Source organism: Anthonomus grandis, chromosome 3 (genome assembly GCF_022605725.1).
Source record: "Anthonomus grandis grandis chromosome 3, icAntGran1.3, whole genome shotgun sequence".
NCBI lineage: Eukaryota > Metazoa > Arthropoda > Insecta > Coleoptera > Curculionidae > Anthonomus > Anthonomus grandis.
Window position 1 is genome coordinate 12,324,703 of NC_065548.1, and position 20,574 is coordinate 12,345,276.

Genomic DNA, 20,574 nt, shown 5'->3' on the forward strand with positions numbered 1-20,574 from the left:
TTCGGATTTAAACTACTCCTCCGAAAAAACATTAAAAAGGACCGGTGACAACATGCATTCCTGTCGCACTTCTTTACAAATCTCTATTTCAGCAGAAGTAGTATTCTTTGTTATTATTTTTCTATTTAATACCAATAAAGATTCCTTATTAACTGGATATCCCTTCCATTCATTTACACGTTGACAGGGGAGTTAACAGCTTAACCCTGTCAAATACTTTTTCGAAGTCAACAAAGCATACATATAGGCTCTTTTGCTGGTCCATGTATTTCTGAACCATAATTTGTAGAGTAGACAGTGTTTCACGAGTGCTTCTCTTGAACCCAAACTTCTCTCTAGATCACCTGTTCGCATTAACCTAAAGTCATTGTTTAGGTTTACCTTAATAAAAGAAAATAAGCGAGTTTTTATACTTAAGCTTAAGCGGTCACAAAATATCTGTTTTCCTTATTTTCCAGACAGACTGTTCAATGATGGCCCAAAAATCGATTTTTTCCCATTTTTTCTGCTTACATTTCGATTTCAATATTAAGTGGAAAAAGCTGGAAAATAGAGTTTGTTAAAAAAAATATTTCTTGTTATTCAGAATTTTAATAAGTGATTAATAATTCAATTTTCTAAAATAAAAAAATCTTATAAATATGTTAGAAAAAGAGAGACCTCTAGCAATCATTATGAGTAGGACAAAGAAGTTACATGATTGGTTAATTGACGTCGAAGTCAGAGAAACGTCTTTTAATGTGCAATAAGAAAATTGAAAAAATTCGTATACTGAAAAATGTATGATTATAATTTATGGCTTCGCGTGTTTATCATCGACTTTTTATTTAATATGTTTCTGTACTTTTATTTTTAGTTTAATTTTTTGGAAGTCGTACTACTCCTAAATCAACAGTAGTAGGTTATAAAGTTAAAAAAAATAATCATGAAAAGACTAGGGGTCTCTAAAAAAATTACTAGGGGGTCATTATAAATTAAACTTAATTCAAAATTTATAATAGCGATTTCTGAAAAATATACTAATAGGTTATTTTAGTAGTTAAAATAAAAATATTTGTCATTAAACAAACTAGGGGTTTCCAAAAAAGATACTAGTAGGTTATCCCTTGAACATAATTCAAAGTGTATTGAATACACTTTGAATAAATAATAGTAATAGAAATAGTATGTAGTAAGAAACTACGGATTGCTACAGATATAACTTACATATTTTTTTCAAAACGGGTTTTCTCCAGTTTTTTCACAGTTTTTCGTATTTTTAACGTATATATAAGTGTATCAGTATACTTTAACCGATTCCAAGCGATCTATCGGTTTTAACCGCGGTTAAGCCCTTGGTTGACCTTGTCCCTTTATCCAATATTTATAACCAATCGTGTCCGCTTGGACGTGTTTGGTTTAAGTAACTTCGTAATTTGTCAGCTGTCACTATCATCATTTTGTTTGTTTTAAAATAATACCCCAGACGCTAGTAAAATTATATGTAATCAGTTCTTAAACATAAATATGAAAAACGAAAACTTATTAGCCATAATAAATTTTGTGTCATTTTTAAAAAGGAAATAATTTGTTGTTTGTTTTTATTTTTTCTCGCACTTTTTTCAATACCTTTGACATTTGACGTTTAGAAAACAGCTCCGGATGTGGATAATTACTGTTCCAAATTGATGACGTATAAAGGGCTAATTGGTGACGTCACGTATCTCAAGCGGTTATAACTATACCCGCTTGGACGTGTTTAGTTAATACCATTTAGGAACGGTAATTACCGATAGACCGCTTGGAATCGGTTTTTGTTTAACAAACTTTTGATATAAACCTGTCTTTCTCTAACTTCTCTACACAATAGCTACATTTCCCCATGGCAATAAGCTTTTAAATTATTCACATGGGATTACACACCTATTGTGGACACATACAGAATAACAACAATGCAGATGATATTAATTCATATAAGACACTTCGACATATGTTGCGCAACGTGGCCCACCTAGACAAGGAAGGTTGCCTAACCATGAAATCCTATCAAATTGGATCAATTTATGTAAGACAAGATGTGAAAGCACTTTCTATTACACGTTTTGATAAGCGTGTTTTTACTAATTTGAAAAGCCAAAATTACTACAAAAAACAAATATCTGATGATATAATACGATCTTTGTAAACCTTCAATGACAGATATTGATTCAAAAATTAAGGACGCGTTCCATCCGAATCCCTCATGAAAATGTCTTAAATATTTATTCAGTTATCGTGGATAGATTTTTAAATTTGTGAAAAAAATTGCTATATTCTATAACTCATTGAAAGAGGTCGTCTATATTCTCAAATAGACCTTGACTTAAATAAATCAAAAGACAACAACACAAAGTCTCGGTCTCAAAAATCTTATTTTATTAGTCAAAGTGGTGACACGTGTTTCGCTCCTAAGAGCATCATCAGACCTTAAAAAGGTTAAAATACGACCGACTAAGTCAATTAAACACACACCCTAGCTCGTCAATTATACACACGCTTAGGAGCGAAACACGTGTCAGTAAGTTTTAAGTAAGTTTTACATTTAAAACAAAGGTTCATATATAGAATTCAACATCTACATTTGACACTTTTCCAAAACACAAACATTTGACAATTCCAAATTGTCAAAAAATCACATTTTTAAGTTTTGATTATAGCATGCCAAGTAAATCTGACTTTAACTGAAAGTTCTTGAGTCACAAAAATCCATCATTGCGAGGCGAAGTCAAGTGAGCTCCCTATAGAAAGTTGCTGTAAAGTGAAACTTTCGTGAAAATTAACCAAATTTTTAATAAAATATGTCAATTTCCATGATATCATTCAACGTAAAACACCCGACCTGTATTACATTACAGTTCGTTACACTTTGCTGTAAGAGAAATGTGTCCCACTTCTGATGTATCTACCGCGGTTATATTTGGTCCCGTAACCGGGAAAATTGAGTTTCACCAAACATTGACGGAGAAATATTTTACATGAAAGCGTAATTTAGCCCATGTGCCGCTTTACAAGGGATAATTACAAGGGTTGAGGGTTGACATATATGCGTTATTAACAGAGCCATAAAATATCGTGTTTTTTAAGTCCTAATAAAACTGGTAAATATCACAATAGTGTAAGTGTGTCAATTAGACTATCTAGTAGATGCATCTAAGCGGTATTGCCATATCGAGGGCTTCCTACCAAAACGTCGTATCAACCGAAACATGATTTTACAAGATTTATTAAAAACGTTTTAAAAACAGGCTTAAAATTCTTACATCTCATTTATTATCAAGAACAGAAAAAATAAGCCCTAAAATGTGAATTTTTTTTATGACATTCTAGTTTGTTAGTTATTAGCGCATAATGGAAAAATAAAAGACTTATACGTAAAAACAAGTTCATAAAAAAAAATCGACAAACTAGCATTGCTTTGTTTGTGAAACTAAGTTGAAACAACAACTACAAAAATAGGTACAAAAATTTTAATTATCGTCTCTTTGACAAAATCTTCTCTCTCATTTTCAGATTTTAGAAACATTGTGAATTGGCTTCAAATAAACAAACTGTATTTAAATATATCTAAAACAAAATACTTAACATATACATATTATGCAAGCAATTTGCCAAAAATGGGACCACTTAAGATAGCCACAGACATTTTAGTACCAGAAGCAGAAGTAATAAAATATTTGGGCGTAAAAATAGACAGACACTTAAAATGGGATATACACGCATCTGAAATGACAAATAAAATAAGAAGTCTATTATTTAAATTTAAATGACTTTTTGGATTTAGAACACCACATCTCGTGAGAGTGCTTTAGTACAATCACACTTAACCTATGGACTTAGCGGATGGGGTGGAATAAAAACTACCTGTCATATGCATTCTCTTGAAGTTGTCCAAAAATGGATAATAAAAATTATATATCCAATCAACTTTTTGCTAATACTGGCATATTTGATTTGCGGCAATTATATGTGTAGAAATTGCTAATAAACCTACATAAAGCAGACATCTCTGTTGTAAATGTAGTTTATTCCTATGCAACTCGAGCTCAGAATTAGAATGCATTAGTACCCGCGCAAGTAGAAAAACTATTGGTCAGCGATACAGTAAGCATTACATTTCACAAATCTTCAACCTTGTTCCCCAAAATATTAGAGATAAATTAAATAATAACAATTTTAAAATGTATGTTAATGATTGGATACATCAGATGGGCAGAGAAAGATTTAATAATTTAATAAATAATACAAAGGGGTACTAAATTAAGAAATTGCAGATCTCGGAAATTGAATTATTACAAAAAAAAAACACTGAACAAGACATATACAGGTATGACCCAAATCCTAAAAAAAAAGACATTAAATACTGAACTCGTCAAAATCTAAATTACCTGTAGCTACGACCTAAGTCCGGGAACAAATTTTTATTATTATTCTTTAATTTTAACTACCTTTTATTATTTTATTATTATGTATAGGTGTAATAAGTTATCACGTATAAGTACTTTTTTTCATTATTGTAAATAAACTGATTTATTATTACTTGAAAACTAACCTCCCCTTCTGTATTGATGTTGATACTGTATAATTTGGGTGAGAATAGTCAGGAAACTGGACTTTCTTGATTTCAAGAACTTTAGAATTTTGCAAATGCCTAATGTTCATAAATCTACTGATTTAATAATTTTCAATTGGAAGGATGTTAAATGTTTCCTCTTTAGAAAAGATTTTTCAAATTTAATATTCGTTAAATGCAAATACTGGGATCAGTATAAGGAAATCTACCAACTTAAGGAGAATGAAAAGTTCGTCCAATATTTTGTAAGCTCCAAAAGCATACCGAGAAAAAATCTTAATATATAAAAAAAGTATGAAGATTTAATTAGAGTGTGCAAAGACCATACTATTATACCAGAATACCACAATTTTTATGAAAATCATTATTCAAAATGACAATTTAAATAAACAGTGTTATTAAACTAAATATTGAATATATATTGTCTACAAAAATACCACACATTTGCTCAACACACATTTACACCCCAAACATTTGCCCAATAAGAAATTCTTTTAAAAAATCACAATTTTTCGTCCATAATATCTAATCTAATAGCACTGTTTTTGTAATAAATATTTATTATTATACATATATAAAATTATATCAAATTTAAATAAAGAAACTGTGTTATTAGATTAGATATTAACGACGAAACCAGCTGTTATTCATGCGTATTATTTTGGAAAACAATGATTTGCATAAAATCACACTCCATATGCGTATATCCCGAGTCAAGAAAGTTTATTTAAATTGTTTCAAATGTATGGAAAGGGAATATTGCAATATACAAGCAATTATAGAATTTTTATTTTGGCCTGGGCAAGAGTCCCAATATAATCGTAGTTGTTTGGTTTCTTTATAAAGGGAAAAATTTAATTTTAATCTCATTACTCCCTCTTGTGCTTGTCTTTCCTGGGAGGCTACTCTGTAACCGTAAAATTCAAAATAGCGTGCTTATGACAAATTTAGGATAACTTTTAGGTCAACATTTGCACAAACTATAGATTTATCTTCTTCGATCAGCTTTTCGGCGTTGATCTACTGCACTCTTCCTTTGTGTGTGAAGTTCATACTCTTCTTTGTCTTTCCTTTAACATTACTTTCGTCTGTGTCGCTTGTCTTTTGAGCCAATTTTTTTTATAACAACTTTCTTGTATATTGTTCTTAAAAATGATTTATTTTGCGTTTCTTGACAATATTCTAGGTAAATTTTATACACTATCTCTTTATTTAAGTTTGCGTCCAAGTTGTCTTTATTAGTATCTCGTTGACACCAGTGAGAAGGTTCTCTAGGAAACGAGGCAATGCGATTTTTCATAGCCGCAATGGTATCATTTAGATGTTTATTGGGAGTAACATGTCTGCCTCGTCTATCTGTGCTTGGAGCTCTAATAATTGACCTATCGCCTTTATTCAGACTAATATTATTTTATCGGAAGTTAATTGATTTAATGTGTTCAAATTCAATATTTTGCAGATATGCTCATTGTCTGACCCAAATGGAACTTTTTGATCAAGCAGCTCCTGTCCTGATCTAATTATAAAATCAATTTGTCTCTCTAGATTTTCTAAATTTCAGAAAATTAAACAAATAATATTTCTAGCTAATTCATAAGTTCCTTAAGAAACTTCTTTAGCTGGAAGTCGAATAAATGCGTTGAAATACACTTCACTAAGTAATCGTTTGGTATTTTATCTTTTTTCAAGTATTAGAATTTTTTCTCTTTATTTTTTGCGCCTTTCATTTGGTTGTTGTTCATTTTCTGCATATTCATTTTCTTCAGTATGCTCACTGTCAGATTGAAAATCTGGATTATTCATAGGGTCATCTAGTTCTTTAGTCTGTACATTATCAAGTTCAACGTTTAGATCCTCGACAGGGTTATCTAAACTCAATGCAGATTTTTATATAAAAATATTTGCTCCTTGATCTAAGAAATATTGAAAATGAATTTTGCCGACTTTTTGGACAAATCGAGTCAAAATTAGTTATGCTAATATCAAACATTTATTTCTTCTAAATTTGGCGCTGCTTCGCACAATTAGTTCGACGCAGCGAGTACAAAATAAAAATCGAATTAATATCCAATTGTGCCAGAATATTTAAAAATCTATTTAATATCAATATTTCTGTAAATATCTTTCAGAAAAATTTCATAGATTCTTGCATAAACCAAATTAAAAAAATTGCACACTGAAAATAAAAGCATATATATGTACGTGTTTTTAAAAGGTAAATTATTGGCTTAAAATAATTAATTATTACGTATAAAAATTATTATCTGATGTGAGAGCTAAATTGTTTTCTGTTGATTTTTTTTTAACTAAATACTTTCTATCTCATGACTATTGATCACAGAAAATAAACATAATTATTTACCTTTTAACTAACCTGTTAAATTTATGTTAAAAAAGTCTTATTTTCATATTTCAAATTAGTTACTTGAATTTTTTAAGCCTTTTTTGGATCTTGTGAACATATTTTAATAATTCTAATAATAGTAACACAACTATTCTAATAAAACTTTTTTAACCACTTTTGTACGTCTACTTTTAAAGAACACTACATTTGTATATAACACATACAACAACAGATTTGTTGAGGTTATATAAGACCGTTCATACGACCTAACAAATAATATAATTTTGTACTTTTGAAAAGGGCATATGAACATGCGACTTTCTGGCAAGTTTCACTTAGCGATAATTATTGATATACCTAAAGAAAAGCTTACAGTGATTGTACTATCAGTTTAATTAATACGACCTTTTCGCATAACATATATATTAATGAAGGCATTAATTTTAGCTTATAAACAGAAAATCGGAATTTTGTGGATACTTCTGGAATATTATTATGCGATACTAAATAATGTTCCATTTTTGTTCCAGGGTTCTTTGCAGTAGGAAAGTCCGTAATGTAAACAACCCAATTGTGAACATGACGATGGATACAGAAGAAACGTCTGCGCCTGAACCGGGACCGAGTACTGCGCAAGAAAAGTAAGTCTTCCTGTAAGTTAAACATATTTTGCATAATTTAATTTATTCATTTTTGATTAGTGATATTGCCCCTGAAACTAGGCCTACAGATGCTCAACTCAGCTCGCAAAGGTAAGAAAACTGTATTTAGTGATGATGTTGCATAGTGTTTATTTTAGATCGATATATTCTTAATTTAAATTTAAGTAATAAACCTGGGTTTAAATTTTGCATTTTTATAACACTACTTCGGAAAGAAGAAAAAATTTACAAAAAAAAAACACTTGAAATATAAATTTCTTGTTCCTTCATGCGGCAACGTCGCTTTTGAGGTTTGACATTTGTAAATATTTGGCGCGCCAGAATTTTATTATAGAAAAAGACAAAGCTAAGATTTAACACGTTGACACCATTTTTTTTAAGTTGACAGTTATTTTTTGGCTTTAGCCTTTTCCTTTACCCGCAATTAATAAGAAACGTCAATAACAAGAGAGAATCAAATTTTTCTTGCCAAAAAAACCGTTTTTTTCGTGACGCTGTAATTCCAATAAGTTCAAGTAGTAATTCCATTATGTTGTAGTATTTAAAAAAAAAACACATTTACTATGATTTCTAGTTCACCAGGCCATGCATTTACCCTCTAGTAAGATTATATAGTTGCTGTGACTCAGGAACGGTACACAGCTTGAAACCCAAATATATATGCGGCCTGAAAAAATTTTTTTTGATGCATTCGAACGTCATAAAGCATCTATTACACAGGGCGAGATTACCAGCCAGTCGCCGGCGAATTTACTTGCTGCTATAAAAGTCGCCAAATGTAATCGCGGCTGCTAGTAAACTCGCGGCTCGCTTTTTCCCAGCGAGTAAAGTTGAACACTGTCCTACTTTTCTCGCTACTCGCGATTTCTCTCTCTGGCGAATGAAAACGCTATGTGTAATTTAGAACAGGACTAGTACTAGTTGGATAAAATGTCGGATATAGTGTGTGCAGGAATTGTTGTTGTGAGCCTTTTAGTTCGGAAAAAACTTCAAGAAAAGTTAAACCAGAAAAAAAGAAAAGCAAGACGGGTGTGTTTGAGGCAGGGGTGGGAACACTTGGGAAGGATAACGATGGAGAAGTTTGAAGTTGAAGGGGTTTTCCGTAGTAAGTATTTATTTGGTTGTTCTTTTCTTACACGTGTAATAGAATTCTGGATTTCTTGCTGCAATAAAATAGCCTGACGTTGCGGCAATTGACGTAGGTCTACAGTTACATAATTCCCAAATTCGTCGTACAGTTTTACCTGTGATACATTTTCAGTAATTCTATTTAACTGACCAACTGCATCAGTAATTTCTGGATCTGCTTGTTTTTTCACCCTTTTTTTAGGTTTAGGAGGTCCCATCGCCTGTGAGAGTTTTACATTTTGTTCCTTGGGCGGTGTATCGGGTTCTTCATCATCAGGGTGTTCAATTTGAGAGTTTGAGACTTCCTCAGATATATTCAAGTAAACAAATTTTCTAAAATATATAATATTTTTCTTCCAGATGCCTACAACAAGCAATAAATGAAAAAAAATACAAAGCAATTTTCTTCTTCGTTGCAATTTCCCGAGATGTTGTGGAGCGATTGATGGCAAGCACGTTCTGATTAAAAAAACCTCCCAGGTCTGGGTCAGTGTACTTTTTTTACAAAAAAACCTATAGTATAGTGTTATTTGCAATGGTGGACGCAGATCATTGCTTTACTTACATTGGTATTGGAGCAAACGGCCGAGCTAGTGACAGTGCAATATTTAGAGATAGTACTTTAAACATCGCTATGGAAAATAACACTCTTAATATGCCTGAAAATTCGGTCATTGTGGGAGACGATGCCTTTCCATTAAGAACCAACTTAATAAAGCCGTACAGTAAGTCACAGCTTAATAATACTGAAAGGATATTCAACTACCGAGCAAGATGAGTATCAGAAAATGCATTTGGTATTCTTGTGTGGCGCTTCAGATTATTTTCAAGACCAATTCAATTAAAAGAAGCAACAATTGACGATGGTATTTTGGCAGCATGTAGTCTCCACAACTGGCTGAGAAAAAGCAGCCCCGATACTTATTTTCCTGAAAATGCTGTGGATAGAGGATTTGAACACGGAAAATATTACTTTTGGACAATGGAGAAACCACGTGGATAATCTGTCATCGGCTAGTCATTTGGGAAGTAATAATTACAAAAATTCCGCAGAGGAAGTAGGACACACGTACGCCAAGTATTTTATAGAAGAAAATCCTTTACCGTGGCAATGGAAAAAAGTGGGATTGGAATTAAGTTGAATAATATTTTTATATTTTTAAGTAAATACTATTTATTATTTTCCAGCGTAATTTTGCCCAAAACGTATGAGAAAATTAAACTTTATTTGTTATGCACAATTTACTTATGTAAAAATAAAAAATATCTAGCTCTAAAATCTACTCACCAAGTTTGAATTACTATGCCTTGTTAACAAAACTTCTGCGAAAAAATGGGCAGCCTCAAATCATGTTAACTATGGGGTGTAAATGTCTTCTGTTTCACAGCCACTTTTTTTGTTTCGTGCTATTTTGGTCAGTTCTTGACGAAACACATCTTTAAAATTTTTAATTTTGTTTTTCAACTGTTTTTCATTTATTTCTTTTAGAAGCCCTTTATCATCTAATTGTTCACACATGTTCTTAAATAATACGTCTTTCAGTTTAATATTTAGATAATCCTTGTGTTTAATATTCCATAATACTGGAAATTGTTCATAAATTTTTTAAAACTATAATTTGATTATTATTCCATTTAAGAGACATTTTGCATTTTCGAACGAAAAATACAAAACAAACAACTTCCAAAGATTCAATACCCTGCGAGTAAAGCGATTCAACAAGCCCTGTGTAGTTTGCGCTCGCTGAGCGTATTCTAACTCGCTCACTCGCTTTAAATATTACTCGCCAGCGACCGGCTAGTAATCTCGCCCTGTGTAATATATGCTTTATGCGGTCAACGAGTTATTGTTTAATTATTTTAATAATTCAGTATAAAACATTAGGTAATTAAATAAATATGCAATGTTGTAATTAAAACAGCAGTTCTCTAAAAAAAGTACTAATAACTAGGATAATTCATATATCATATGTCATTTAATAATTTTTTATAACAATTTGGAAAAAATATATTATGTTTTATCATTTTCACGATTCTTATTGACGATTTAATTTTAAAAACAATATAAGTAAACTAACTATAAGTGTAATAAAAAATCAAGTAATGACTGATTTATATGTTATTCATTGGATAAACTAATATATCCACTCAATTCCCTAATGGTTTAATGTTTAACATTATTTATTCTATAAAAAAACATCATTAAATTAAATAAAAAAATAATTAATAGATTTAAATGCAAAACCGCAATGATCATTACAAATGTAATTAACCAGTGCATTCTATGCCAAAAAAGGACACAAAAACAGGTAAATAAAGAGACATTTGATGCGTTTCCTATTAAAGTACGTTATGCAATAATTTGTCCTTCATTTTAAAATGCATTAAATGCATAAACTGCAACAGACTAAATTTAAACCAAGTTTTTAATATCTAGTATAGTTATAGTGTATACCAAATAAACATAAATATTATTTCTAAGAATTAATATTTCTAGCAAATAACTTAATATTTTCATAAATTAATTCAAATTTAGAAGTTGTATGTGCGGGCTTAAGTAAAATCCGGCAAATTTGTAAATTATGCCTTAGTATTTAAATTTTATGCCCACGCTATATTATGTATGCAGTTAGTTTACGAAGGGTAATTATTAAGCATCAAGGGTTTCAATTAGCGAAACTTTACGATTTAAATATTTGTTTGGAAAACTTTCTATTCGAGACTTTTTCTTAATTATTTATAACAAGAAAAAAAGTTTTCGTTTATTACTAAATTACAGATAAAGCTGAAATATTTTTTTAAATTTTGCCGTAAGATATTATTTTGACTTATTACTTAATTACTTTTTGATTTAAAATATTTATTTAAAGAATTAACAAATGATATAAAGGAGTTATATGCTAATTACTCAAAAGTTAACTCTTAAATCTTGCTTTAATTTATTTACTGTAACTAATTCTATAATAAATTCTTAGTAAAAGTACATTCATTAAAATTTTATAAACTGAATTATTATATATATTATTATATTAAGAGTCTTATTAATTATTTTAATTTTTCCTCTTAGAAATTGTAACAAATTCGAATATATCCGGAAACGACCAAACAAATAATCTTTTAGGCATTAGTTAATAAAAACTCATTAATATATTTTATTTAAACATATTATATTTTTGTCATTATTTTTTTTTTAAATACCATATAAATATTTACAATTTTTTTTTAAATGTATATAAAAATAATATTGCCTGGAAAAGAAAACTCTATTCGAATATACAATGAAGCCAAGATCGTGATCCTAATACAAAGTGTTATTTCAAATTCAAAGTCTAAATACGGTATACAAGGGAGAGGTTTGTTATGAAATATGCATCGTTTATATTAATATAAAGAACAAATTAATTATTGAAAAATAAAAATTTGTTTTTTTTTTAATAGAAGATGTATGTTAAAAATTGCGTCTAAATCTAAATAGCATCTGTTTAAATCCTTTTTAGTTAAAAAATATTTAGTTTTTTATTTATCGTACATTGGCCAAATATTTTAAATTTGTTAAAATGTTTGGATATTTTTTAATTTTAGTCCAAGCATTTACGACACATTATTATATTGCCGTCATATGTTCCTAGCATTTAAGGCCTATTTTTTGTTTCTTTTAGTTTTTGGGAAACTTCTTTATATTCTTTTACTTTCAAATATTTATTTAAAGTAATTTTTAATTATCTTTCAGGCAATAGAAGCCATTTTCAATGTTTTATGGATTACTGAAATAATTCTTGAGTTTTTTAAACAATTTAATCTACAGTATCGCGCAATTTTTTTATGTCAAATTATTGGGTAGGTGCTTCGGTTTTTAAGGCACCATCAGACCTGAATTTTTTAGGAATTTTATAGTCACTGTTTTTGGAAAAATGAATGATTCCTTCAATTTCGACTTCTTGAGCTTTAAGGCTTTTTTATATATTTCAGACTTTTCAAATAATTTAATTTTTTTTTCTTTTTGGACTTTTTTGATATTTAACCCATTTACGCCTACCGTCCTTTTAAAAGGATTAAAAAAAAAACTGTATTTTTTTGATTCAGCTGACGGTTTGAAGATGTCGCCAGTGTCACATTATATTTAGTTAACATCTTAAACAAGGTCAATCGCGATCGTTAGGATTTTGTTAATTTTTTGATCGATAGTGACGATGAATAAAACACGCTGTGTTTCTAGTGATTTTGCAATGAGTGACTCAAGGTAAGATATGTAAAACTCGTTTATTTTTTCGTTCTTGTTTTGATTGTTTTTAACAAATAACATAACATACTGACCTTTTTATATATTTGTGGTTATGTTTCACACTTCTTGATCAATCCAGGAGCGTTTAATTAAACGAGTCCTTTTAAAAGGACGGTAAGATTATATACTACTATGTGGTTTTTTACAGGTATTGGAAAAAACCACTAACCATGGCAGAAATCGTAGAGGAATTGTAGAGTGAAGACGACTGGGACAGTGATGACGATCTACCACTGTCCACTTTTGTTGAAAGGCGACCTAAACACATAAAGACGTTTGACTATACTCTCAATAAAGACTTAGAATCTACGTTTATGCAATGGCAATCAGTTCAAACTGCACAAAGCACTCATTCCCCTGGAAATATTTTCAAGCTGTTCTTTGATGAGAACTTGGTAGGAGAAATTGTCAATTTTACCAAGTAATACCGCCCCGATAACGTTACTGCAGACGAGATGTTCTGCTTCATAGGGGTGTTACTTGTCAGTGGATATACAACTGTTCCAAGGCGACATATGTCTTGGCAAAATTGCAACGATACCCAGAATAAACTTATATTAGCCGCTATTTCAAGAGATAGATTTCAATTCATAATGAAGTAATCTTCATTGCAGTGATAATACTTCCCTTGATAAAAAAGACAAGTACTCTAAACTGCGTCCTTTATTCAAAAGCCTAAATAAAAAAATTTTTGATTATGCCCCAGTTGAAGAGAATCACAGCCTTGATGAGGCCATAATACCGTATTTTGGGAGACATAGCGGTAAGCAATTTATTCGAGGCAAGCCTATAAGGCGGGGGTATAAATTTTGGGTAGGTACATTACGCCTTGGATACATTGTTTATTTTGATCTCTACCAAGGTGCGTCGACAACAATTCCGGACAAATATAAACACCTGGGTTGGGAGCGTCAGTTGTTCTCCAATATGCAGATGTTTTACAGAAAATGCCTTATCAGCCCTTTCACATATTTTTTGTGTTGCCGATAATGAAATCGCATTATGCAAATGGAATGACAACAGCGTTGTTACTTTAGCCACCAATGCATGTTCAGTTTTGCCAGTAAATAAGGTCAAACGATTTTGACAGCCTGAAAAAAAGCATGTTTATATAGATCAGCCTCAATTGATCAAGGCATACAACGAAAATATGGGAGGTATAGACCGTAGTGCCCAAAACATAAGCCAATATTAAGCCAATATACAGAGTTTCAGTACGAGGTAAAAAGTGGTATTTTCCGTTATTTTCCCACTGTGTAGACATGGCCTCACAAAACTCGTGGCAACTCCATAGGAATAATGGTGGTATTCTTGACCAACTTCAGTTTAGAAGGGACCTAGGGACACAGCTGCTCAAAACGTACAGGAAAACAACTAAGAGAGGACCTTCGAAATTGCCAAAAACTGCATTCCAATTCTCACGTTACGATAGACTAGATCATTTAGTTACATATCACGAGAGTCAGCATTTTGCATACAGCAGAGTGCCACAAAAAAAGCAAATTTTTGTGTGCCAAAAATGTGAAGTTGGTCTTCACCCAAAAAAACTGTTTTGTGGACTATCATTAAGTTTAAGTTTTAAGTATTTTGCTAAGCATTTTGTAAGATATATAAACATATTTTTAAGTCTTTACTTATTTTTCTAATAGTAGCCCTTTATCCTACCGTCCTTTTAAAAGGACCGCCGTTTTTTCTAAAACTGGAAATTGAAAAAAAAATCATGATTTTTTCTCGACTTATGGGACCTTCCGTTTTAAGAAAAAAATATACAAATTCGGAAAAATATAGTTTCAGGATCAAATGTGTTAAAGATATTTATATTTCTTCTCGAATTAGGACACTTTTAGATTTCTTGAGTTTTAAAATCAATTTGTTGATCTATTCCAGTTATTTAATTTAATTTTTTATGTATCCCAGACCTTTTCTTAAAATTTTCAATTTTATTATAGGCATTTAAAAGCATTTTTGTTTAATGAAATTCCTTATATTCTCCAAAAAATTTAAAAATAACCATAGGCTTTTGAGCACATTTTTTAATATTCCCGAGACCACTAATGAAATCATTCCAATTTATTACATTAAAGACTTTCTTTTCTTTTCAGAAACGGAAGATAGGTTAGTTTAATTATCCTTATGTCACAGATTCGCATACTAATGCCAAATTAGAATAAATTACCTGAAACTCTTTTAAAGTTCATCAGATGCTAAATTTGCCTAAATGTTAATTTTCCTTAAAACAAAACTTTTAATTCTTTACAAAAACTACACAACTAAAAACAGAATTAATTAACTTCCAATGCTGCCTCAAGTCTTCACCTGGCGGCTAAAACTAAATCTAAGTTTTAAATTAGATTCAAGGGATCTTAAACTGGAGAAGCATCACCATGGATAACAGATACGGTTTGACTTAATCCACTTTGACTTTTAAAAGCAATTTCCGGTGCTAAGGTAGTGGAGCGTTGTTTGGATCAAAAGTAGAAAGTCAATAAAAAGAAAAATTAACTGCTTGTGCATTTCAACTAAATGGGACCTTAAGAAACATTTAAAGTTTTATGGCTTATGTGGGATTTCCCAAGAATATCAGAGGTGCAATTATATTAATTTAAAAGGAAATTGATCATCATGTATAATTAAGTTATGCACACAAATATATATTTTTGCCAATTTATTATCAGATTGTTGTAAAAACATGCCTCTGTAAATATTTTCACTATCGTGTACAATTAAATTATGCACAAAAAATACTTTACTAAATACAATTTAAAAGAGAATCAGTTAGTGCAATCAAAGTTCATTGACAAACATAAAATTGGTTTTCTATTTCTGTAGTATTAGTTCGGGAATTTAAAGTTCAAGGAAATAAAGAGATAAAGGAAAATTTCATATCTAGAGAAAATGTCACACTGACTGACGGAATCAGCAATTTCAATGAAATCGGTATTATTATCAGTCCGGGAAAAGTTTTATTACAAATTTAAGTTTTCCCCATTGATGAAAATCAAGTTTTATTATGACCTCGTACTTTCCAGTTTACTTAAGATTAAATCATTTCGGATTCTACAAAATGTTTTCACGTGTTTGAAATGATAATATCGTCGGATATGTTCATTTCCTATTCGGAAAATCTATGCTGAAGCCAGATCGTGATCGAAATTTATAGTTTCACCTTGCACGAAAACCTTAAATACGGCAACTAAGATATACATATAACGCTGATGAATTATACATTAGAATTTAAATATTTGACTGCTTACGTACAAGTTTATGGATGACGTAAAAGGTAAATGGGAAATTTGTCAACCAGTGTGCGAGCATGATAGAAAGCTATAAAATAAAATATTTAACTGTAAAAGGGTTCGTGATTCAGAACAATTCTCTAAGAGAATATGTCTATATAAATCAAATGTTGTAAATATTGACATTTGAAAGGCTTATTTGAACATTCTCGTTCTTCTTGATTTATACTGACACAACTTTCTTTTATTTTTTTTTTATTTTCGTTATAGTATAGAGTCAAATTGGGAAAAGTGACACAGAGAAATAAAATGTCTGTGAAATATTGGGGAGAGATGGTTAATCGGTTTTACTGAGGTCTAAGAAAATAATGATTTTAAAGCCATTCAATATTATTGGAGAAAATTGGCCTTTTATTGTGAAAATAACCTCACCCTTCTGCATTAACTTTGTCAAGTTTTAAGACTTTAAACGTCTCTTGATAATTTTATTTTTATATTACCAAAATAATTTTCCTAAAATAAAGAGGTTTTTTAGTTGTTTATGTTTACCTATGTTAAACCTTTTTTTCACTTTTGAAAAAAAAAAATATTTAAATAATATGCACAGAGAGCTTTTTGTGTTTCAAGCCTCTCCATCCGTTTTTCTGAAAACCCTTCTCACGCTCAATAATGTATTCGCACGATAAAAGGTTTTCTTTTACCTTGCATAAACACACATTTATCAATAAAGAAAAAGGTACAAAAATCGTGATTTTGAAGAGTGAAAATAATTTATTTGCCTATAGTGTTTATTTTTAGATAGAAAAGAGGGGATTGACATGTTCTTGACCCAAAGGTTATAAATATCATAAAACATAAGTATATAAAAATAAGGGAGTCAGTATCCATACATAATATGCATTTGCATTCTTAATTTATTCAAAGAATGGCAATCAAATATTCTCTCCAGGTTAGTGGAAGGTAAATTTATTTTTAATTTTAATGATGTTACCTCCCTCTTCACGTGCTAAAATTCCCTTTCAAAATTTCAAAATAATAAAGGTAATTAAAAGGCGGGTTAAACAGTTATATCCATGGTATTGAACGGCTTGCAAGGAAACTTCTTATAAGAATTTCGTAAGTTGAATCCCCGGGGCACTTAGAGTATTTGTTACGAAAGAACCGAGAAGCTTGGAGAAAAATAATAAGTGGAGTAGCAGGTAAAGGACGCGTCCCTTTTTAAGTAATAATTCCTTCGTAAGCAGAATAAAAGATGGAATCTGTGTTATTTAAATGAACCTAATGGGTCTATTAGTTAGATTTGAATGTTGCTAAGCCTAAAATTTCGCCTCACTTTACTCTATATTTGAAGATATTAAGGTTAATTTGAGAAATTTTGTAAGCAGTTTTGTAATGCCGGACTAAAAAAAAAAGAAATTACAAAAAAAATCTAAAATGGCGAAAATTAAATTTTATGTATCTTGCTCTATTTTTTTTTTTAGTTGAGATGGTGTCAATAATTTTGGAAATTTCTTCTTCTTCTTTAGCATACGTCTATTTTTGCTCATTATTTTGGTCCTTCTTTTTCAGGTTGTTCAGTTCGTAAATGTTGGTGTTCATCAAGACTATATCATCTGCAAATCTAAGGTGATTTAGATATGTAACATTGATGCTTAGGCCGTTGTTTTCCATTAAAGATTCTTACAAACATTCTCCAGTGCTAGGGTAAATAACTTGGGAAGATGGTCTCTTCCTATCGTAATCCTTTGCTAAGTGCTATTGCTGTTAAAAAATACCAGGATTCAACAGTATCAAAGGCCTTCTGGTAGTCCACAAATGCCATAAACGCCAGTGGTTTGTTGTATTTCGTTGTTTTCTCCATTACCGCTTTGTGTTTGTAGATGATCTGTATTGCTAAAGTGCCTTCGAAAGCCTACTTGTTCTACTGGTTGGTAGGAGTTTAGTTTCGTAGTCAGTCAATTGTTGATCATTTTAATGAAAAGTTTATATTGGTGTGATTTGAAAACTTACAGGTTAATATTAAATAAAAAAACCTTTCCCTAGCTAAATTTCTAGTAATCTAAAAAGCAAACACTTTTTTTTAAAGTGCACTTAATTCCCAATATTTTTATGTGCAAACGTTTTTTTTACCTCAAAAACTCTTTGAGTTAGAGGCAATTTGGTCCATCAAGATTCAAGAGCCACCGAATTTGAGGTTTTGGAACTTAAATTATAATAACTAAATTTTTATTTATTAGCGGACATTTTTGGGTATAACTTTAATACCTAAAACATTTTCACAATTTTTTAACATAAATATTCAGGCTTTTCTGAGAGTCAATTTGAGGGTAGAAATGTAGTTCTAGATTAAGAATTTTCGTTGAGGCGTGTTTTTTTATTATAAATTATGTTTCTAATTGATAACGGAATACACAATTTTTTTAATTGATTTACCTTTTCATATCCAGTGATCCTAATTGATGTTTTAAAGCATGACTTTGATCGATTACATAAATAAAATATATATTTTTTTTATTGAATTTTAGACTGAGAAAATATTTGAGATATCAATTTAAAAATTGATTGTTTCCACTTTCTTATGCCATTATTTTATTTTTAAATTAAGTTCTGAAAATAGTGTTTTCAGGCATAGTTTAGGTACATTATTTATTACAATTCCTTATAATATCTCTAACTGGAGTGGCAATAAATGAAAATTAAATTTTTCTACCTTTGCTCTATTAGTAAACTCAAACATGTTCGTTGCACGTCATTTAAATGAAAAGTTGAAAATATAGGTGTTGCATATACTAAATCTGAAGTCTCGTCATCCTAGGGCTTTTTTAGGAGATGATTGGGCTTGCTGTATGTAAGTCCTACAGCTTTGATCAAATGTTCAAAATTTTCAGAAAAACCAAACTGCATCTTACTTCCTGGGGTCAAAGTCACAGAAGTTGAATTGAAGGATGTAAAAAAGGAGTAAACCTTTGAAAAAAAAGGTTTTACTCGTTAACTTACCAAGAAAGATTCATACAATTTTCGTTCAAATGACAAAATTGTAGCTCTTGAAAAGACGGCTCTTCTGATTTATATGTTGCCTATTAAAATAATTATTTAATCCTGTAAAAAACTTTTTAATTTATTTCGATATATGGGTATACAATGATTTAACAATTGAATATTTCGATATACAAATGGATTCAGTAAAGTTGTTTTAAATGTCTGAAATGTAGTTTTTATTATAAACTAGGTTTTTGTCAATTTGACTCGGCTTGTATATAAAAAATTATGATATGAATAAATGGGAGAAGCATTTCGAAAAACAGTTTTTTAATTTATCATTCAGGCCAAATTTTTGTCGAAGATCTACGTCGATCGTAAACTCGAAGTGAATGCAAAAATATTACAAAATTCCAATTTAAGAGCCAATTTGTTGCCGCAGCTAAAGATTAAGAATAATTTACTATCGGTGTCGACTGAAGAAGATCAGTAATTGTTTTTTACATAATCAGTTTATTGCTGTAAGGATCAAGAAATTAATTATTTATTGATTTTTGTAGAGAGAAGAATTTATTGTTGTGTAATAAAATTATCCTTAATCGATGCATATTTGCAATCACACCAACAAAAAACTATTTATAAAATCCCATGACGTGTTTGACGTGATTCCTTTGTTGCAGCTAAAGATCGATGAAAAATAAAGAATTTTATGTTATTTTTCATTCATACAGAAGAAAAACCATTTGCGTGCTTTAGCTGCAACGAATTTTACATTATGAGAAACGAATACCGTGGAATTAATATGAATTAATAGAATGATGGGTTTCAATATTACAACATTACTAATGATTTTTTTTGCGTATGAAATAATTTTTTTGGCAGTTAATACAGGGTGATTTTCAACCTACGCGCATAAACTTGGAAAATAATAGCTGATGAGTAATAATGAGAATAGTAAAATGTAGTAAAATATTTTTAGTTTTGGAGATATCCATATTTTTTTAAATAAAACAACGTGTATTTTTTAACGTGTTTAATTTAAACTAATTTAAAGCAACTGTTCGAAGTTGTTTCCATTATTTTCGACACAGACTTGAGCTCGTCGAATCCATGAAGACGTACATGCACGGGCCAAACCAGGCTGTAGGCGAATTGCGTCACTGGCAGCGTTTATGCGATGTCGTAGCTCTTGCTCAGTATCAACTTCGTTTACATACACCATTGTTTTCATATGACCCCACAAATAAAAGTCTAATGGATTAAGGTCAGGCGAGCGAGTGGGCCACCCAACTGGACCATCACGGCCTATCCATCGTCCGGGAAACACACGATCTAAATGTTGTCGCACTGGTCGT

The 20,574-nt window shown here is 30.5% G+C and overlaps 1 protein-coding gene across 1 annotated transcript in view; it reads left to right on the forward strand.

The window, feature by feature from the left end:
• LOC126733989 (arrestin homolog) overlaps positions 1–20,574 on the forward strand; it is a 212,904-nt gene that overhangs the window by 12,241 nt on the left and 180,089 nt on the right. The window contains exons 2-3 of the mRNA XM_050437496.1: positions 7,463–7,573; positions 7,634–7,684. Coding sequence (XP_050293453.1) covers positions 7,512–7,573; positions 7,634–7,684 — 113 coding nt within the window. The 5' untranslated portion in view covers positions 7,463–7,511. The remainder of the gene's footprint in view (positions 1–7,462; positions 7,574–7,633; positions 7,685–20,574) is intronic.